Source organism: Bufo bufo, chromosome 10 (assembly GCF_905171765.1).
Source record: "Bufo bufo chromosome 10, aBufBuf1.1, whole genome shotgun sequence".
Classification (NCBI taxonomy): Eukaryota; Metazoa; Chordata; class Amphibia; order Anura; family Bufonidae; genus Bufo; species Bufo bufo.
In genome coordinates this window covers 43,799,841-43,822,598 of record NC_053398.1, presented here as the reverse complement: position 1 = coordinate 43,822,598, position 22,758 = coordinate 43,799,841, and the positions used below count along the sequence as shown (strand labels likewise).

The following is a 22,758-nucleotide window of genomic DNA, read 5'->3' as shown; positions in this document are numbered from 1 at the left end:
TTGAATGTGTAGTAATGGTAGTAGGTAGTACAGGTATTGGTGGTGAGTGAATAATGGTAGTTGTAGTTGAGGATGTAGGGGGGATGTGGGTGGTGGCTGTACTTGTAGTGCTAGGAGTTTTAGTGGTAGGTGTAGGAGATGAAGAAGGTGAGTGAGTAGTGGTAGTTAAAGTTGTAGGGGATGTTGGAGGTGTAGGGGATGTTGGAGGTGTAGTAGGTGATGTTCCTGGTATATAAGTAACAGTAGTTGAGGGTGTGGAGGGTATGTGGGTGGTGGCTGTACTTGTAGTGCTAGGAGGTTTAGTGATCGGTGTAGGAGATGAAGAAGGTGAGTGAGTAGTGGTAGTTGAAGTTGTTGGGGGTATTGAAGGTGTAGGTGTTGTTCTTGGTATATAAGTAATAGTAGTTGAAGTTGTTGTAGGAGTTACATGTATTGTTGATGGTGAGTGAGAGGTGGTAGTTGAACTTGTTGTTGAGGAAGTAGATGTAGAGGTTGAAGATGTTTGTTGTGTTTTTGTTGATTTTTCTGGTGTTGCTTAAAGAAAAGAAAATCTTGTTGAAATGTGGAAACTTGACAGTTGTTTTTATGTCCTAAAACAACCTTAGAAGAAACATAGAAACATAGAAACATAGAATGTGTCGGCAGATAAGAACCATTTGGCCCATCTAGTCTGCCCAATATACTGAATACTATGGATAGCCCCCGGCCCTATCTTATATGAAGGATGGCCTTATGCCTATCCCATGCATGCTTAAACCCCTTCACTGTATTTGCAGCTACCACTTCTGCAGGAAGGCTATTCCATGCATCCACTACTCTCTCAGTAAAGTAATACTTCCTTATATTACTTTTAAACCTTTGCCCCTCTAATTTAAAACTGTGTCCTCTTGTGGTAGTTTTTCTTCTTTTAAATATGCTCTCTTCCTTTACCGAGTTGATTCCCTTTATGTATTTAAAAGTTTCTATCATATCCCCTCTGTCTCTTCTTTCTTCCAAGCTATACATATTAAGGTCCTTTAACCTTTCCTGGTAAGTTTTATCCTGCAATCCATGTACTAGTTTAGTAGCTCTTCTCTGAACTCTCTCTAGAGTATCTATATCCTTCTGGAGATATGGCCTCCAGTACTGCGCACAATACTCCAAGTGAGGTCTCACCAGTGTTCTGTACAGCGGCATAAGCACTTCACTCTTTCTACTGCTTATACCTCTCCCTATACATCCAAGCATTCTGCTGGCATTTCGTGCTGCTCTATTACATTGTCTTCCCACCTTTAAGTCTTCTGAAATAATTACTCCTAAATCCCTTTCCTCAGATACTGAGGTCAGGACTGTGTCAAATATTCTATATTCTGCCCTTGGGTTTTTAAGCCCCAGGTGCATTATCTTGCACTTATCCACATTAAATTTCAGTTTCCAGAGTTCTGACCATTCTTCTAGTTTTCCTAAATCAGGATATCAGCAAATGTTCTGTGGGTTTGGATTTGGATGCCTTCAGTTTACTTACCTGGTAGAGTTTTGGTTTTGTTATGGAAAGTCAGGTATATATCGCCTTTATTTTCTTTATGTATATGTAGTATTTGTAGATTAATTCACATCAGATGTTCTGACAGCAGTTGTATTAAGATATAACACAATCTCCCAGATCATCCTGCTGGAAATCTTGAGGCCTCCAGGAGAACCAAGTCATTGAAGACCAGTGTTTGCTCAGTCTCTCCTCCACAAGGCTTACATGGGTGTCTCTAGAAAACTTTCACTGACCCAGTCTGCTTCCTTAGTTTGGCCAGTGCAATCAAATTTATGGTATCTAACACATTTTCTTGTCAGTTGTGTCAGTATACACAGATGTTTGCATTATACTTTTGAATACTGTCTCATTATGGTTTTACTAAGGCTAGTTTCACACTAGCGCTAAAATGTTCCAGCCAAAACCCAGCATTTGTGCTGGAAAGTGACTGGATCACCGCCGATCTCATTATAGTCAATAGGGATCCGGTGGTGATCTGTAGAATCCGGAATCCAGTGAAATGTTCACCGGAGAACTAACCTGGGCATTGAATTTAAGAAGGTTCCCAGACCCCAACAAGCATCTGATAGGGACGGAGAAGCTGTGCAAATTTAGATTATAATATAACTATCCCCAATGGGAAAACAGGTCACAGTGTTCTACCTATCCTTTATTATGAAAACTTTTGTAATATTCTTTTACCCCTCTAGTTACTCCTCTTCTAAAAGGCTCTTCATTCTTTAAACAAGCATTTGAATCATCACCTTTCTGCTTAAATTAGGGAAATATCTATTGCTTTGCAGCAGTTAGGCCTGGTTCACACGTCAGTGATTTGGTCAGTGTGTGTTCAGTAATTTCCATCAGTGATTGAGAACCAAAACAAGGAGTGGAGTAATAGGGCATAATGGAAAGGTCACTACCTGTTCTGCATTGTATTAGGCAAGACCCTGACATTGAAGGCTTAGAGATTAGTTCTTCTATCCACTTCTCTTTAGTATTCCCTGATAACCTTCTAATTTTACTCAGAGTTTTAGGATAGGAAGGCCTTCCCCAAAATTATTAATGGGGGTTTCTGAGGCTTTTTTTTTTTACTGATGACCTATCCCCTGGATAGGTCATCAGTACCTGATTGTTGGGTGTCTGACACCTGGGACCTTTATAGTGATAAGGTAGACAGCACTACTCACAAATCTTCACCAAGATTGTTTCCTATGGTGGCGGTGCCAGCGGTGTTGAGCTCAAGCCTGAACGACTCCTGACAAACTTTGAAGTGAATAGATGACCGCAGCACTCACTGTCTTCAAAAACGTGAAGGTTTATTCACCAACTGTGCGACGTTTCGACTATACCCTTCTTTAGTACAATTTAGAAAAAAATGCTTATTATTATTATAGAATAATACAGGAGATACCCGGGTTATACCAGCATGGTCCATGTCACTATATACAAGAAGATGTATAACTTATACCAGCTGTAAATATATAATTATATACAGGAGGTGCCCAGATTATACCAGCACGGTCCACATCACTATAAAAAGCAGCATACTCAAACTGGATGCTTCCGAGCGCCGCCTTTCTTTTATTACCACACTGCTGAGTCGGCTGGAGAAAGGAGGAGGAGAAAATACCAACGTTTTTGACTTGCAATGTGTAATATTAATGCTATGGAAAATGTGATCCTTCTTCTCTCCTAATTACCTTGACAGGGTTTCTCTTCTGTTTTCTGTTCTTTCTCTGCTAGCCATGTTCATCTCAGTGTCGATACTGGACATGGCAGTATGGGCAAAACTAAGACTAGAGGCAGTCATAGTGTCTTCCACCTTACCTTCGTGAGACTGTATCCAGGACAGCTCTTTTTTGAAAGGTCCTTACCTGCATTGTTTTCCCAAGCTGTATCCTAAAAGTCTAGTTCATTTATGCAGTGTTCCTCAACTCAGCATGATTTGAGACTATCCTACAGAATGAATACCTGTGGTAAGTCCTGATCCATTGACACTTATTACTGTATATCACCTGCTCCATACTAAGTAAATACTGAAAACATGACTGATAAGTGAGCTCTGAAGACCAGAGTTGAGGAACACTGCTTTACTGCACTTTTTTCAGGACAAAAAGCACACACTTGGCAATATTTGGTAATTTTAACTTAATTCTTTGCTTTTACCTATTGGTATTCATAATTAAGAGTTAAAGTACAACGATAGCAGTTAGTAATATACTTGTGAAAGAATGTAAAACTATAAAAAGTAAATAAAATAGGAAAAATGTACTGCATCTAGGCCCAAAATGTTGCTTCTGTCCTGTGCTCTCCCTCATTTCCAACCACCGTTGATCCTGCGTATGGACTAAACTGCAGAGATGTTTCACCCAGAGCAGCATAATGTAGAATAGTCCACACAAAGGCCCAAAAGGGTTTGGAGGCAAGCAGCAGCATCCAGGTAGAAGAAAATGATAATGGTGAGTACATTATAACTTATTTCTCAGTGACAATCGTTCCTCCCACATTCAAAGTTTTCATCGGTCATCAGGCCAGGGCAAATGAGTGCCGATAGATGTGTTCATCCATCAGCGCTTGCACTTCCCGCTAAAAGGGATGTGTTCTGAAAAACTTCACTGGCATGTGAAGCCCTCCACCCTCTCAGGCTTCCCGGATAGGCATTTATAAGCTGGCAAGTATGCTATTAGTACAAGTGGTCAAATACATTAATTAGCTCTTTCCACTCTAGAATTTTTCTCTTCCGTCACATTTAATAAAGAGTAGAGAACATGGACCACCTAACTAATTGGCTGCTGAATTACCAGTATACAAATAGGCAATCATTGAGGAATTAGGTAAATGATAAGCGAGTGCACAAACCTGGAATTGTGCTTGATGTTGAAGTTGGGGTTGATGTAGGCGCTGTGCTTGGCACTGGTGTTGTAGTTGATGGTTCAGCTGCAAATAAGAAATTAAAGAAGGTTACTAAAGCGTTATATGCATAGTTACCTTTTACAAAGTCGTGTTTGTTTGGGTGATGGCAGTTTTTCCACCACTGTTGCAATAGTGGTCACTATTAGAACATTTTGTTTTAAAATATGTCAAAAAGTTGTTTTTATCACTTGCAGATATAGCTTTTACACATGTACTGTGCTGCTTCTTTAAAATAAGAACAAAAGAATTAACAAAATGTAAAAATGAACGGGTGGTTATCTTCATGAAATAATACCCAACATGGCCTGCGTTACAAAAATACCCTAAAATTTGCACCAGAACTGTACAACCATTTCAAGAACCAAAAATTATTTAGAACCTGCTCCCCAGCAAAAAATGAGAGCGTTAACAGATAAAAAACTTACTACAAGGGACGCATGTCTTTTTGACTGGATCATAGTACTTGTCATGGCCGCATTGGTAGCATCCTGTATTAGAGAAATGTATTTTAGAATTACATTATTACATACTGTTGACGCTGTCTCATATGTTGTGATGGCTGTAAGGGATATATTATTTTAAAAAATAGTATTCATGACTACTTTAAAGGGAATCTGTCACCAGCAACACTTAGCTGTGGTTCACCTGATTAAAATGTGTTTTTTCTATGGTTGATCTGAGGTTTTGTTCCTGAGTTAAGATACTTTTTCATAATATGCAAATTAGGCCCTTGGTGCAACAACTGCATCGCGTTGCTCTTGATACACCCAAGCTCCGATCTGTTCTGTGGCCAGCAGCAAGGAAGGGGCTGGCCACAGAAATGAGTGGAGTTTAGGTGCAAAAAGAGCAATGGTGATGCCCTCATTGCAACTAAGGCCTAATTTGCATATTAAGAAAAAGTATAATGAATATCATTGTTTTAATCAGGCTGACCACAGCAATGTATGCATGAAAACAGTTTGATAGGGAGGTCACTGGTGGCAGATCCCCTTTAAAGAGTAGCTAAACTTTTTTGAAATTTTTCAAAAGTGTTGATCAGCAGGGGTCACCGCTGAGACTCCCGCCGATCGCTGGAACCAGTAGTCAGAAGCTCTCTGCTGAGCGCTACTTCTCCTCGCTGCTGAGCACAAGACTGAAGATGGTTTTAATAGAAAGTCTATAAGACTATCTGCAGTCTTGTTCTCAGTAGCGAGGGGGAAGCAGTGCTTGGCTGAGCACTTCTGACTCCTCATTCTAGCGATTCCCTATGACATTATCAAAAGTTTGAAAAAAGTGTAGTTACTCTTTAAGTGATATACATAGACATCGATCAGCCATAACATTTAAACCAACTGCCTAATATTGTGTAGGTCACAATTAAGACATGGACTCCATAATAGCCCTGAGGTGTTATGTAATATCTTCCACCCAGACATTACCAGCAGATCCTTTACGTCTTGTAAGTTGCAAGGTGGAGCCTTCATGGATCATACATGCATTAATAAACTTTGGTCACCCATGACCCTGTTGCTTCACAGTGGTCCTTACTTAGTGGTAGTGTACAAAGCATTGCATAGAGGGCACACCCCACAAGACTTGTTGTTTTGTAGAAGCTCTGACCCAGTCGTCTAGCCATCGGAATGAGACCCTTCTCAAAGTCATTTAAATTCTTCCTCTTGCCCATTTTACCTACTTCCAAGATATATACTTCAAGAACTGACTCTTCACTTGCTGCCTAATAAATTTCAACCCTTGACATGGGCCATTGTCATGAGATAATTTGTATTATTCACTTCACCTGTCAGTGATGTTATAATCCTAGGTTTCCAAGCAAAGGGCACATGTAAGGGTCCATTCACACGTCCGTTGTTTCTTTCCTGATCTGTTCCGTTTTTTGCGGAACAGATCTGGACCAGATCTGGACCCATTCATTTTCAATGGGTCCTGAAAAAAATCGGACAGCTCAATGTCTGATTTTTTTTCAGGACCCATTGAAAATGAATGGGTACAGATCTGGTCCAGATCTGTTCCGCAAAAAACGGAACAGATCAGGAAAGAAACAATGGACGTGTGAATGGACCCTAAAGGAAAGGAATCTTATTCCCTTTTTGAATACATGCCTGGTTTTGGCTTCAAAAACGGCATCCTCTGCTTGTGTGATCTCCTGTACTCCAAAGAGGTGGGTATCCCACCTCTCTCCCTCCCTAATGTACAGGATATGACACATCTACATGCTTCTTTTCTCCACTGCTCCCTGGCTGTTCTTTCTCCATGTCTCTAGAGGGATTGTACGTCTCATGCTAGGCAGCAGAACACTTTCTCACTAGCAGACCTACATTGTGTGTCAGGGCAGTGAATCATTACAGTAATATCTTACACCTTCTAATATGTGTGCCTGCAGGCAGCTGTTAAAAGATGCAGTGTTTGTTAAAAGGGGAGAAATCTTGTTGTGAACTGTAGTCCTTTACATGGTAATCCCACCCACTGCAAGCCATAGAAGCATTAAAACAAAGGTGCATTACAGATATGGGCAAGATGATAAAAAAAATCTGATACTTGGGGCATTACCACACATATTAGTATTTTTCAATATTTTTATTAGGTTGTGAAAAACTCTTTAATGTCAGTTCTTTAAAAGAATATAATTCCAATTGCTTAGAGCAGCTAGATGAATACAATGCAGACTGTAAAGAACAGCTTCGGACAGGACGTAGAGTAAAATAGACCTGTCTTGACAGCAAGAATGGAAACGTATACTATAACTATATAACAAGTAAATATATTGACTTGGTACTATATTTCCATATGACTTAGTCATATGGTAAAATGAGTATTCAGTAAGCAGTGAACTTAATATGAAATAATGATTGCGGTTAGGGAATTTGACCCATTGAAAGACACTGTAAACAGTTTACCTGCCGTTCGGATACATTACCTTCATTATTTTGATGAGGATAGTTCTGAGGAGTAAATGGACACTGGCAAGGCTGGTAGTGCCATGTGCAATTTATGTCTGGACTAATTTCATTTCCATTTCCATTCCCAGTGTTAATATGTGTGTTTTCACAGTAAACGGCTAAACAAGAAGGTGGAAACTCAGATCAGCACAAACATGACCTCCGGATAGGTCATCAGTATCTAATCAGTCCAAACCCAGAACCTCACCAAAGAGCTTTTTGAGAAGGGTCCGTTGCTCGCAGTAGCGCTGCATCCCTTATACAGCTTTGACTAGTGGATGTGACATCACTTTCATCAGTCACATGACCTAGGCGCAGCTCAGCCCCATTGAAGTGCATGTACAGAGATGTGTTTAGTTTGCTGAGAGAAGAGAGCTGTGCTACTGCGAGCGCCGGTGCCTTCTCAAATAGCTGATCAGCTGAAGTCCTGGATTTTGGACACCCACAGATCAGATACTTATGGTAGGTCATGACTCAGTAAAAAAAATCCCTTTAACAATATACTTATTAAAAATAACTCAATTTAATATGCATCTAACTGGTTTTGAAGCTCCCTTGGCAATGCAGTTGTTCAGAGAAATAGGCAGAGACCATCATAATATGTTATCTTAAGCGGTATTACATTTGCTTGTTCTTTGGCTGATGAAGCTAATAATCGGGAACGAGTGTTCTTATGAATGCCTGTTCCTGATAATATAGAAACATAGAAACATAGAATGTGTCGGCAGATAAGAACCATTCGGCCCATCTAGTCTGCCCAATATACTGAATACTATGGATAGCCCCTGGCCCTATCTTATATGAAGGATGGCCTTATGCCTATCCCATGCATGCTTAAACTCCTCCACTGTATTTGCAGCTACCACTTCTGCAGGAAGGCTATTCCATGCATCCACTACTCTCTCAGTAAAGTAATACTTCCTGATATTACTTTTAAACCTTTGCCCCTCTAATTTAAAACTATGTCCTCTTGTAGCAGTTTTTCTTCTTTTAAATATTCTCTCCTCTTTTACTTTGTTGATTCCCTTTATGTATTTAAAAGTTTCTATCATATCCCCTCTGTCTCGTCTTTCTTCCAAGCTATACATGTTAAGGTCCTTTAATCTTTCCTGGTAAGTTTTATCCTGCAATCCATGTACCAGTTTAGTAGCTCTTCTCTGAACTCTCTCCAAAGTATCAATATCCTTCTGGAGATATGGTCTCCAGTACTGAGCACAATACTCCAAATGAGGTCTCACTAGTGCTCTGTAGAGCGGCATGAGCACCTCCCTCTTTCTACTAGTAATGCCTCTCCCTATACACCCAAGCATTCTGCTAGCATTTCCTGCTGCTCTATGACATTGTCTGCCTGCCTTTAAGTCTTCTGAAATAATGACCCCCAAATCCCTTTCCTCAGATACTGAGGTTAGGACTGTATCACTGATTTTATATTCTGCTCTTGGGTTTTTACGGCCCAGGTGCATTATCTTGCACTTATCAACATTAAATTTTAGTTGCCATATTTTTGACCATTCCTCTATCCGTTCTATCTATCTATCTATCTATCTATCTATCTATCTATCTATCTATCTATCTATCTATCTATCTAATATCTATCGATCAGTGTATCGATCTATCTCTATTTAATTCTGTATTTTTTTCTTTTAAAACTAAATTATTTACTACTAATTTAGTGTTGCTCTTAGCATTTTTTTTTTTATTTTGACTTCCCTTACTTACTTTACAATTATACTCAGTTTTCCATCATGTGTACAATACAGGATAGCTGACAATTGATGGTGGGAAATTGTGGTTGTCTCTAAGGATAGACCATCAGTACAATGAACCCGGAAAACCCCTTTAACAACTTGACCACCCTATCAAGTAAAGGTAATTGTGAACTTACGGCAAAAATCTGGTGTTCTCCAGTCAACACAAATTCCAGCACTAAGACATGCTGCAGCATAGGCTTGGACAGCTTCACAAAGGCATTCCCATTCTCCTCCTGTGTCACATGCACAAGCATCATTTAGACAAGCCTGAAAGTATTTTTGATGATTCACCTGAAAATAAAAGAGTATGCTGTAAATACAACGAACATTCAACTAATTCCACCATTGTCCTCAGCTGAACATTTTTGCTTTCATACTGCATTTTCAGTGTCCGTTTGCCGTACACACTGGGAAAATTATGTATAGGCCCCAATCATTCGATGTAGGCCAAAAGAACACCCTGGCCTGATATACATCTATATACCCTTTCTTCTTATGTGTAGATTAGTGTCGTCTGCCTGTACAGTTGTATACCTCCAAAGTACATTGCAAATGCAAATGCCCCCTCTCCCCTTCCTTACCACTTTATTGCAGGCCTCAAAAGGTTTAGACTTCAGAACTTGACAACTCTTTTCACCCCAGCTCTTCCGTTGTGGATTTTGTCCACAGGGATCTACGGCAGCGTTGACATCCATGCATGTTGGTCTATCTTTCCATGAGTTTATGAACTCAAGCTGAGTAGAAGCCACATATTTGCTTCTTGTTTCAAAGTCATCATTTATGTTGCCATTATAGTTTCCACAAAGACCACATACTGATTCCTGAATGGGAGGAAATTGCAAAATACAAGGTGTAAGAATTATTTCTAGCAAGTACAAGTATGATACAAAGAAAGACATCTGCAGTTACATATTTCATAAGGATGAACAAAATACAGGTCCATTGTTAAGGGCAGTGGGTGTGTGCCCACTGTACCAAACAACCGGTTTGGTTTTGGGCTAACCCTAAGGGCGTTAACCTGGCAGTGCCCTGTATTCAACCTTTTAGCCTGTACAAGAATCTAGACTTCACTGCTGGAAAGCTACCAGGTCTCTACCTCTTGAGATCGCACTGGTGTGGTTGGCAGCAGACCCACTGGGGACAGAGACACTGGTGCAAAGCACCTAGCGGTCAGCCAATATGCATAGTCTGGAGACAGGATAAAGTCAGGGCAGGCAGCATACAAGCTTATTCGAGTGTCAAGTCCGAGGTCTGGGCAGGTGGCAGTAGGGCAACCTGAAACACAGGCTAAGGTCAAGGCTAGTATCTAGAAGTCAGAATTGGTTGTCAAGCAGGAGTTCTGTACACAAGTAGTCAGACAGAATATAACACCTTTGTTGGAATACTAGACACTAGAAACCTACAGCTCAAGCATGCTCCCACTGGGGAGAGTGCCTTAAAGGGAAGCTATCACCATGATTTTGGACTATTTTCTGTTGTCATACATGAGTAGATCTGCAGATAACGAGTCCACATCACAACTTTTTTTTAATTTTTCCTACTCTTACCCCCTCACATTGTCCTGCAGTCAGGGTTTAAAGCTGGGCTGAAATACATTGTCAGGACTGCTGTGCATGCGCAAAAGAGTCCTCTCCATTATATTAGCACAGCACTGCAATCCAGGCTGTGTATTTCAGAGCAGCTTTCAGTGCTGACAGTGAGGGAATGGAGGGCAGTAGTAAAATAAAAAATGGCTATCTGGACTCCTTATCTACAGTACTACTCATGTATTACTGCAGAAAATAGTCCAGAATTACGGTGACATCTTCCCTTAAACTACCCAGGGATGACCAGCAATTGGCTGGGTAAGAATTTACATATGCACGCAGGCCCTTCAAGAGCTCTGTCCATAAATGATGATTTAGGTGTCCACATAAGCGATGATTTCACCCAATGAATAAGAATTTACTTGTTTATAGGGTGACCATTTACACGGGCCAGTTATCAGGAATGAGCATTCGCATCAATGTTCGTTCCCAATAATCAGCCCAATAATAATCCCTTGTAAATGCACCTTGAGTATCTATCTCTCTGGTCAAAAATTAAAAAACTTTTACTACAAAACAATTTACTTTTTACTTCATTTAATCGACTAAATTATGTTTAGGAGGTTGGTTGGGCAATATCGTATATATTATTGAGTCATATGCACCATTTGCTGTTATAAATCACCCGGTTGTCTTGTATTTTTCACAATTCTAAAATATGTTTGTGGATGCTCGTGCATAATGACTATTGAAGTGACTATAGATGGTACACCCTTGGTCAGGGTGCACACATAAGCCCAAGACCTAATCAAAGTGAACATGGATGACCTCAGACTTGCACAACTACTAAATGTACATGGTCAAAGGTGTAGCTAAAGGAGAGTGAACAGCTGAATCTGAGCTCTGTGCCTGAGGGAGCCCGAGGGCCCTTCTATCCAATAGGAAAACACCAGTATTAAACATGGCAGGTGACGGGTCCTGTTATTTTCCATTAGGACCTATGTCAGCTTTGCAAATATCTGTATAAGCACCAAAACACCAAGACGTATCTTTTTGTGACCACCTGTTGGACAAATATGAAACAAAGACACATTAGGTCTTAGGATAGACCACCCAATTAGTGATGGCTGGTTTCATCTATGCCAAAGTCATGTACTCTATAAAAACAAAGGCATATGGTGAAAATGAAGAGGTACAAGCTTTACTTGCAGAGACTCACATACCTTGCCAAGCTTTAATATCTTGATGAACAAATTCATATTCTTGTTCCAGGTGAGTGAGATGTAGAACTTATCAGGGATAGTGATATCAAACATGATGTAGAGGGTGTTGTTCTGTACTACAATATCCACATCGGGTGTTTCATGGGAGATGGTATATTTTCCATCAAACAACTTTAGCTCTGTGTTCTGTACAATTTAAGATGCAAATTAGCTGCAGTTTATTTATCTAACATTTATTAATATCATAATTAGGCTATGTAATGCTAGAATGACTACTGGTATCCTTACCCCAATGGTGGCTGTCATGGACCGAGCGCAGGTTGCTCCAGTGGTTCCACAAATGACATTTTCTGTGACTATCTTAAATGAAGACGACAATGTGTTCAATCTACATCCATCCTAATGAGAAGAAAACACACATATTAGTCATGTCATATGTGCTATGTTAACACCTAATATGTAAGACACGACATGTTTATATTAGACATGCAAGGGAACAATGAACTTGTAGAATGTACAACGGTATGTCATAGTTGGGACATGGACACATTGAGTACCGCGCAGCTGGGCGAGCCACAGAGGGCTCCAATTAACTAATTAGTACCGTACTATTTAGTTGGTCTGCATTGTTAATGGTCTTTAGGTATTGAAGGTGCAGTCCTTATTGGTTTATTGGCGCGAGCTACGTTCATGTGTACGTAGATATGTTGAAACCGTACTGTCTGGTTGTGCCCTAAGGTATATCAGAACATTTCCATGAGAATTTAATGGGGTAGTCCATGACTTCAAACTGAAAATATGCTGGGTGATTCTACAAGACAACAGCACGAAGCACACAAAGAAGTCAACAAAAAGAATGGTTGAATAAGAAGAAGATTTGGAATGGCCATGTTAGAGTCCTACCCTTAAGGGAGTTTTACGAGACTTTTATTCTGATGCCTTATCCTGTAGATAGGTCATCATTTTCTGATAGGTGGGGGTCCAGCACTCGTATCCCCCATGATCAGCTGTTAGCGCTGTACATTGTATAGCATCTGTGCTTGGTATCGCAGCTCAGCCCCGTTCACGTCAGTGGGGCTGAGCTGCAGCTAGGCCATGTGACCGATGAACATGATGTCAAAGAGCCTAGGCTAAGCTGTGAGCACCGGAGCCTTCTCAAACAACTGATCGGTGGGGGGGCCCCAGGTGTCAGACACCCACCGATCAGTATCAGCCATGTATAAGTATGTACTGTGTGAAAAAACTATTGTAGAATTTAGTGGATATCATATGAAGGAGCAGTATAGGGATCTTACAGTGACTAAGGTGTATTCACAGTTCCCATCAAACAAGTATTGTTGTCCGTCGAATGTTTTGATGTGACTCTCCCCAAACATCATACAGGTGGAGGAACAGTTCGGAGTCTCCTCACAATGCCATTGTCCTCCACTGCAGGTGCTGTAGAAAAAGAGGTAAATCGTTAAATGTAAATTATTGCGCGAGAAGAGAAAGCTGAACGATTCATTATACCATAAATAATCGCTATTGACTTAAAACTGGGCACAACCGTTTATTGACCTGTGATCTTCTATTGACCTGATATTGTATTATCTTTCCTGTTGCCTTTCTTACCAGCTCTGACAATCTCCAAACATGGACTCTCCACTTCTGTAAATGATGCCACCATATTCACAGGAACAATCGCTCTCTTCTACACAGCTGCCATCAAGATCCTCATACGTCCCAGCAGGGCAAACACAACCAGCCTCACACTTAGTGGGTACCTATAAATGCAAGCAGATATTTAAAAACAATATCTATCTATCTATCTTATATCTATTTCCTGTCTATCTATCTATCTTATAGATCAGTCCTTGGCCTCCTCAAAAAGTAGGGGCATTCTTTAGCAGTCTGTCTGCCTAGATTGAAATCTAGCTGGAGTAGATATCAGTCAATGTTTACCCCACTCCCACCATTCTACTCCACTCCCCAGCGGTGAGGGCTGATAAGAAAAACCAAGTGTGCATAAATTTATGCACACAGGCCTTCAAAAAGTCACAAAATGTGAGTCAAAATAAATGATCCACAGTATATATTTTTTCAAATCCCAATTGGGCTGTCCGATGGTAGAGATAGCTCTTCAATGTTTTGCAAATGAAATGCAGTTAAACTTTCTAATAAACTTCAATTTATAAAAATGCATGGATCACATGATTTCAGTGCCTGTCATGTGCTCCCAGATGTTTTGAGCTCCTGCTGTAAGTTGTGAAGCCCGCACCCTGCTCCATTACAGCTGATTTCGGAGACAAAGAAAGGGGTTGGCCCTAAAGTGCTTTTCTTACCTCATGTCAATTTTTAACACCCCTCTCCTTGCAGGACCTGTTGGGTGAAGCATACTTACCTGCTTCCCAATCATCAGTTCTGACTCCTAGAGTCCACCAATGCTCTCTTTTGGGCTTCCAATGCCACATGTGAACACCGAAATGTACAGGGCCATGTGCGTCGATGCAGCCATTGACTTTTCTCAGCGCTGACATGTTCCCCAAGCCGCATCTGACCAGTACCAAATGTTTGTGTTCACTGAAGGTCTGGAGAAGACAGTGGTGAACCCCAGGAACTAGAATCAAGCTTCGAGTAAGCTTCACCTGTAGGGTGGGGGTTGGGGTTTAAATACTGATATGGGGCTAGCCAACCCCATTAATCGTGCCGTCTATACATTGAAAAAAATGAAAGTATAGTTTCAGAATTTGATTATTTAACAAATTTATTTTGTAAAATAAGAGCTTTTTCTGGTGTCAGACAACCTCTTTAAAGGTGGTGACTCAGTAGGAGCTCTATACTTTATATTTTTTGGTAAAGGCTTCTCCTTTCTTTTCTGTCTTTAGAGAAAATAAATAGAACTGAGATAACACATACGCAGCGGATACCAGTAGCCAGAAGCTGACATGTTGGGGCACAAGCTGCTCCGAATTTATCAGACAGGGACCCACAGGTCTTCATTACTTTAGGAGCCATGCAAGTTTCTTTAAAAAAAAAGAGGAATGGTGAGTGGAAAACCTGCAATGACCCATGATAGCAAACACTGCAATGAGAAGCCTCAGTACCTTCAAAATCCATTGGTTTTCCTATGCAGCTGAGTCTTCCACTGACGCAATAACTGCAAAATAAGCAGATACAAAAATTAACTACATTTACACCAACTGTATGTGCAGCACATGTTACCATAACATATCATGTAATGTTCTAAATTAAATCGAGCAGGAACATAGGTGACATAGGGAGAAACATATGCATAAAGGTAGAGTCGTTGTCCACTTTGGACAATCCCTGTATGTTATAAATGATCTCAGACCACAGGCCAATCACCATAACTGGTATTTAAATGTAATCTGTTGGAGACCCAAGAATCAAACCCAAGTTTTCCTTCAGCGCCACCCCTGGAGAAAGTAATTATTCCATAGTGCCATTAAATTTCATGGTCTGTCCACATAAGGTTTTTGCAACGGCACATGCAATGGTTTTTGTCCGTCTGAAAGTGGCCGGTCCCTACCAGATCCTATTATAGTCTATGGTGTCTCGGAGGCAACGGTAGTATCCAGCAATGCCAGATCCAGTGAACTCGGTCAGACTGTTCTCTGCCGATACAGCCTTTGGAATCAGGTTACTGAAGGTGTGGACATAGTCTAATGCAGTAACATGCAGAGTCCTAAAGAGTGAGAAATTTTCTTTTTATCTCCCCTCCATCATGGATAATAGAGGAAGGTTTCTGTACAGGGGATGTCCCTCTACTAACTCAAAATGAATAGGAATTTGAAACCACCTTTAACGGGAATCTGTCACTTATTTCCAGTGTATGTAACAAATAGAAATTCATTCTAGTTCAGGTTACTATGATCACAACCATATCTGCCTTAGGGATATCACTGGTTCCAATCGGCAGTAAATGATGTTTGTGTGATATGCTAAGGAGCCTACCAAGTTCGCGTTGGGGCATGTTTTCAGGAGCCGAAGCCTGCTTCTTGCAAGTGCCCAAGCCCCCTTTCATGAAGAGCCCAAGCCCACCTCTACTCAAGTTTCCAGTGCCGCCCCATGTCTGCCCCCTCCTCTGCGAAGTAATGATCTGCACAAAACGAAACTGTTTTGCACATGCGTGAGATTTTCGTTGAGACACATGATGACCAGATGCCGGAGTTTTGTGCAAATCATGACATCGCAAAGGAGGGGGTGGACATGAATGCGCAAAGGGCGGCTCTGGGTACTTGAGTAGAGGTGGGCTTGGGCTCTTCATGGAGGCGGGCTTGGGCTTTTCATGGAGGCCGGCTTCAGCTCCTGAAACCGTTAATCACACCCGGCCGGAACCTTGGAAGGCTAATTGACATATCAAACAAACTTCATTTTCTAAAAACTGAACTAGAATAGATTACTATTTGTACATACACTGTGTGATATATGCACTACATCTAACGTGTGGATTTCTTTCATATTCTTTCTCAAGCCTTATCCTGGTTGACCTAATCCGTCGGCATCATTTCCTGCAGCTGTGTGGCTGACAAGAATAAAAAGGAGATTCGGGGCTCTGCACAAGAAAAAATTCTCTCTGACCACATGAAGAATGAAATACGAATGGGGTTTCTTTAAGCTGCAATATTAAAGGGGTTGTCTAACAAATTTGAAAATCTCCTGACCCGTACCTATCAGACAATGGGGGCATATCCTAGCGATATTCCCTCATTGTCTGAGATGGGTAAACCCCTTTAATCCCTCTCCATTTCCAGTGCAGTGATGTAGCTGTATGCAGCATGTGACTACTGCAGCCCATCACTGACCTTAGTGGTATACAGCATGAGACTGCACAGGCTTGTGATTGGCTGCAGCGGTCATGTACCAGATACAGTACCTCTGCATCATTCCCATAGCCTGTAAACACTGGAGTAGCAAGGCCCATTAAGTGATGAGTATCCAAAATTTTACTATTTTATGACATTTAGGGGGACTCGGGAGATTTTGAAATATGACCAGCAATCGCTTTAACACTTTATTTCAGCCCACCAAGATATCATAGACCATAAAAGTGATTTTTCCACGCCCTAATGCCTTGATACAGTCAGAATTCGGTCAGTGATTTCCATCAGTGATTCTAGGTGTGACTTTAAACATAGAACTGGTGCAGGTCATTCCCTGAGACCTTATCTCTGCGGAGGCTCCACAATCACTGATGGAAATCACTGACCAAACACTGACTGAATTAGGGTTCATGCACACAACCGTTGGTGTTTTGCGGTCCGCAAATTGCAGATCCGCAAAACATGGATACCGCCCATGTTCATTCCGCATATTGTGGAACAGAATGGCTGGCCCCTAATAGAGCAGTCCTATCCTTGTCCGTTATGTGGACAATATTAGGACGTATTCTATTTTTTTGTGGAGCAAACATACAGACACGGAATGCACACAGAGTCATTTCCGTTTTTTTATGGCCCCATTGAAGTGAATGGTTCAGCATATGGGCCACAAAAAAAATGGTACGGACAAAAAATACATTTGTGTGCATGAGCCCTACTGCATAAGGCTTCATGCACACTACTTCATCTGAATTTCAGTCCACAAACAACAGACGTGAAAAATATGGATACCTTTCATCAGGAGCGTAGCTATAGGGGGTGCAGAGGTAGCAGTCGCTACCGGACCCAGGAGCCTGAGGGGGCTCAAATACCCTTGTGCCGCATAAGAAGACACCAGTATTATAGAAAGTGCATGCAGGTCAAGTTACACCACTGGCTGGAAGGAAGGGGTTAGGTCAACAATTTGGCTGGGGGGGGGGGGGGGCGTCTCAATTTTTGCCTCAGGCAGCATGAAGTCTATGTGCCTCCTTGCCCCTAGCCACAAAGTACTGAGGGAAGGGGGGCCCAAGCTGAACTCTTGCACTAGGGCCCATGAGCCTTCAGCTAAGCCCCTGCCTTCCATGTACATTCCACATTGTTCTCACTCCCAGCCAAAGAACATCTAGAATCAGACATTGCAGCTGGCACATGGATGGCCTAACACTGCAGCCAGGGATGCATGCTGTAGATTGCAATGCAAAGGGTGAAATAGCTGCAAAATTAACAGCGGAAATGATCTACCGTATCTGGACCAGGTCTAAATGTACTGGTTGACAACAGTCATTTATTTCAGTTTTGCGATTGATAGGAGTTATGTTTACCATCCACATTCAGACTTTTCATCATGAAATCACCCCTTACCATGTGAGACCATTGAAGGTGGTTTGCTGGTTGGGCATTACGATAGTGTTTGCATCCAAGTAGCAGGGACATTGTGATTTTGGAACACACTGCCGTTTGTTATTCAGGTACAGTCCCAGAGGACAGTTACAGCCGTCAATGGGGTAGCACTCCAACTCCATATTAGAAAGAGAGAGACAGGTCCGACCACAGGGGGTCTGGTTATCACTGCAGTTAATAGCTGGAGAGGGAAATACGACATTCATTTTAGAGATATTAAAACTGTTGTTAAACAATGTAAGTCTACATATCTACCAGGGCTTCTGCTGTAGTGTAGAATATGTGCTAGATGGCACTGTTGTACCATACTGTGCACCATGTATGCTACCACCCAATAGAGAAAGTCTAAAATAGAAGTTGTACCAATCACTGGACTTATAATGCTGGTGATAGGTTGTAGCACTTGTTAAGGGTACAACCACACGATCAGGTTTCTGCATGCAGTTTTGAAAGTCAAAATTGGAGTAACATAGTAACATAGTACATAAGCCCGAAAAAAGACATTTGTCCATCCAGTTCGGCCTGTTATCCTGCAAGTTGATCCAGAGGAAGGCAAAAAAAAAACCCTGTGAGGTAGAAGCCAATTTCCCCCACTTTAGGGGAATAAAAAATTCCTTCCCGAATCCAATCAGGCAATCAGAATAACTCCCTGGATGAACGACCCCTCTCTAGTAGCTATAGCCTGTAATATTATTACGCTCCAGAAATACATCCAGGCCCCTCTTGAATTCATTTATTGTACTCACCATCACCACCTCCTCAGGCAGAGAGTTCCATAGTCTCACTGCTCTTACCGTAAAGAATCCTCTTCTATGTTTGTGTACAAACCTTCTTTCCTCCAGACGCAGAGGATGTCCCCTCGTCACAGTCACAGACCTGGGGATAAATAGATGATGGGATAGATCTCTGTACTGACCCCTGATATATTTATACATATTAATTAGATCTCCCCTCAGTCGTCTTTTTTCTAAAGTGAATAACCCTAATTTTGATAATCTTTCAGGGTACTGTAGTTGCCCCATTCCAGTTATTACTTTAGTTGCCCTCCTCTGGACCCTCCCCAGCTCTGCTATGTCTGCCTTGTTTACAGGAGCCCAGAACTGTACACAGTACTCCATGTGTGGTCTGACTAGCGATTTGTAAAGTGGTAGGACTATGTTCTTATCATGGGCATCTATGCCCCTTCTGATGCAACCCATTATCTTATTGGCCTTGGCAGCAGCTGCCTGACACTGGTTTTTGCAGCTTAGTTTGCTGTTTATTAAAATTCCTAGATCCTTTTCCATGTCGGTGTTACCCAGTGTTTTATCATTTAGTATGTGCGGGTGACTTGCATTATTCCTTCCCATGTGCATAACTTTACATTTGTCAGTGTTAAACCTCATCTGCCACTTATCTGCCCAAGCCTCCAATCTATCCAGATCCCTCTGTAGTAGTATACTGTCCTCCTCAGTGTAAATTACTTTACACAGTTTAGTGTCTGCGAAAATTGATACTTTACTATGCAAGCCTTCTACAAGATCATTAATAAATATATTGAAGAGAATACGGCCCGATACTGACCCCTGAGGTACCCCACTAGTGACAGTGACCCAATCTGAGTGTGTACCGTTAATAACCACCCTCTGTTTTCTATCATTGAGCCAGTTACTTACCCACATACAGACGTTTTCTCCCAGTCCGAGCATTCTCATTTTATATACTAACCTTTTATGTTGTACAGTGTCAAATGCTTTGGAGAAGTCCAGATATACGACATCCATTGATTCGCCGCTGTCAAGTCTAGAACTTACCTCCTCATAGAAACTGATTAAATTAGTTTGTCATGACCGATCCCTCACGAAGCCATGCTGATATTGCATTATTTGCTTATTTCCGTTGAGATGCTCTAAGATAGCATCTCTCAGAAAACCTTCAAACAGTTTACCCACAGCAGATGTTAAACTTACCGGCCTATAGTTTCCAGGCTCTGTTTTTGGACCCTTTTTGAATATTGGCACCACATTTGCCATGCGCCAATCCTGTGGGACATTCCCTGTCAGTATAGAGTCCGCAAATATCAGAAATAAGGGTCTGGCTATGACATTACTTAATTCCCTTAGGATACGGGGGTGTATGCCATCTGGTCCTGGTGATTTGTCTATTTTAATCTTTTTAAGTCGCTGAATTCAAAAAAGAGGAGGCATTGTATTTGTCTTTTATACGTACTTTCCTTTTATGATCCACTCCTGATTTTTGGCTTCCTAAACTGCATCCAGAAGCCTGACCGTGTGGCTGTCTCCGAACAAGGTTCTAAACATGCCCTTGTTAGAATCGTGGGTTTCACCATCTTTGCGTAATAAAACTTTCATATCAGTGCATCCTATATGTGAATTACACCGCTGGAGTCATTGGGGTGGAGCTGAAGAAGCCCAGTCACAGCCATAGATCTTATCACACCCATTGCTCCTTAAATGGCACCCCCCATTAGATAGTACTGTCATCAGGCACCCAGGGGGTTGTCAGTCAAGGAGGATTGGGCTTCATAAGAGCTATGACTCCATGACTAGGAGATAGTGAGAACCACAATTTTAAGGGCATGTTTAGAGCCCTGTTATTTTGTACGGCTACACTCAGGTTTCCTGATGCCGTTTTGGAGGCCAAAATCAGGAGTTGATCATAAAAGTACTAACCGTATAAAGTATAGATATGATTTCTCCTCTTTTTTGAAGCCATTCCTGGTTTTGGCTTCTAAATTGCATCAGGAATCCTGACCGTGTGGCTGTACATATAAGCTTATGGCATTGGATGAATCGCAGCAGTTATGGTAATTTATTTCAATTGTTTATTAAAAATTGTCAGTACTTTTTGTGATAAAGGATTAACGCTTTGCCTAGCTTTGAGCTTCTTACGTTCACGTTGAGCTGTTATCTGCCAGTATATCCTTTATCTTGGAACTACTAACAGCTTATAGACATCAACAGCTCAGTAAGAAAAGAATTGACCTGTGATTGTTTATGAGGTCAGGAGATCAGAAATAAGGAGACCTCAGCAGAGCTCACAGAAGGGAAACAGTTCAAAAATAGAGAGCTTGGCAATAGAGAATCTTCAAGGCTGAATGGATAAAGGGCCTGCAAATTTTTAACACAGTCCTACTGATAAAATGATTTTTTACTCAAAATGAGTACAAGAAAATGGCCCTATGGTATCCATAGCCTTTAATGAGAGAATCATACTCACCTGCTTCCCGGTGCTCTGTTGTGAAGCATGGTTTCATTTGTGATGGCCATGGTATGGACAGGGCCATGTGCATCAATCCAGACAATCTTTGGCCTAAGGAGTAATGTGTCCCCAATTGACATGTAACTCATCAGGGCTGTGACACTGTGGGACAGATCACCGTTGAGGACGGTCATTGACCGCAGTTGTGCACATGACCCTATCCATAACCCATATATATTGAGGGTAGCACCTCTTTTAGACTGAGCAACGCCCATCTGTCTGGGGCTTCTGAGCAGAGTATAAATGTAGCTGGTTCCTACACTGCCCTGAAAATGTAGGCTTAAGTAAGTCCAAGAGAGTTGGTATATTAGTGTTAGGTACACGTCTGCGGAAGCCACCTTGACGCCTGGTAGATGGGCCCGACACACGTTTGATCAAAAATGTGCGCTAAGAGCTTCCATTTTTCCATTTATAGTAGGTGCAGTTGCAAGAAAAAGTATGTGAACCCTTTGGAATGATATGGATTTCTGCACAAATTGGTCATAAAAGGTGAACTGATCTTCATCTAAGTCACAACAATAGACAATCACAGCCTGCTTAAACTAATAACACACAAAGAATTAAATGTTGCCATGTTTTTATTGAACACACCATGTAAACATTCACAGTGCAGGTGGAAAAAGTATGTGAACCCTTGGATTTAATAACTGGTTGAACCTCCTTTGGCAGCAATAAGTTCAACTAAACGTTTCCCGTAGTTGCAGATCAGACCTGCACAACAGTCAGGAGTAACTCTTGACCATTCCTCTCTACAGAACTGTTTCAGTTCAGCAATATTCTTGGGATGTCTGGTGTGAATCGCTTTCTTGAAGTCATGCCACTACACCCCTCAAGCTATTTTAAAACTGATTTTACAAACATCGTTAACCCTTTAGGTGTTCCACAAGAGTTAATGGCAAATGGAGATAAAATTTCAGAATTTAGATTTTTTGGCAAATTTTCCATTTTAATCCATTTTTTCCAGTAACAAAGCAAGGGTTAACAGCCAAATAAAATGCTATTTTTATTTCTCCGACTCTGTAGTTTTCAGAAACACCCCATATGTGGCCGTAAACTACTGTACGGGCACACAGTAGGGCGTAGAGGGAAAGGTGCACCGTGTGGTTTTTGGAAGGCAGATTTTGCTGGACTGGTTTATTTACACCATGTCCCATTTGAAGCCCCCCTGATGCACCCCTAGAGTAGAAACTCCATAAAGTGACCCCATCTAAGAAACTAAACCCCTCAAGGTATTCAACACTGATTTTACGAACTTTGTTAACCCTTTAGGTGTTGCACAAAAGTTATTGGCAAATGGGGATGAAATTGAGAATTGCAATTTTTTGGCAAATTTTCAATTTTAATCAATTTTTTCCAGTAACAAATCAAGGGTTAACAGCCAAAC

The 22,758-nt window shown here is 41.3% G+C and overlaps 1 protein-coding gene across 1 annotated transcript; it reads right to left on the bottom strand.

Moving 5' to 3' along the window:
- Nucleotides 1-299: 299 nt before the first annotated feature.
- On the bottom strand, nucleotides 300-21,399 carry LOC120980029 (mucin-6-like). The gene is made up of 13 exons (XM_040408895.1): nucleotides 21,333-21,399; nucleotides 18,075-18,294; nucleotides 14,937-14,989; nucleotides 14,749-14,855; nucleotides 13,465-13,616; nucleotides 13,149-13,290; nucleotides 12,142-12,252; nucleotides 11,854-12,039; nucleotides 9,686-9,925; nucleotides 9,239-9,395; nucleotides 4,364-4,441; nucleotides 2,045-2,105; nucleotides 300-534 (listed from the first exon to the last, which is right to left on the bottom strand). The coding sequence occupies exons 1-13, from the start codon at nucleotides 21,397-21,399 to the stop codon at nucleotides 300-302; spliced, it is 1,809 nt and encodes a 602-aa protein (XP_040264829.1).
- Nucleotides 21,400-22,758: the final 1,359 nt, after the last annotated feature.

Excerpts from the sequence above, each read along its gene's own strand:
- LOC120980029 (XM_040408895.1), bottom strand. The coding sequence starts at position 21,399 with ATGGCCCTGTCCATACCATGGCCATCACAAATGAAACCATGCTTCACA. Across the intron at positions 14,990-18,074 it reads ACCTTCAATGGTCTCACATG|TTATTGCGTCAGTGGAAGAC; the intron begins GTAAGGGGTGAT and ends CTTATTTTGCAG. Across the intron at positions 4,442-9,238 it reads GAGAACACCAGATTTTTGCC|CTGAACCATCAACTACAACA; the intron begins GTAAGTTCACAA and ends TCTTATTTGCAG.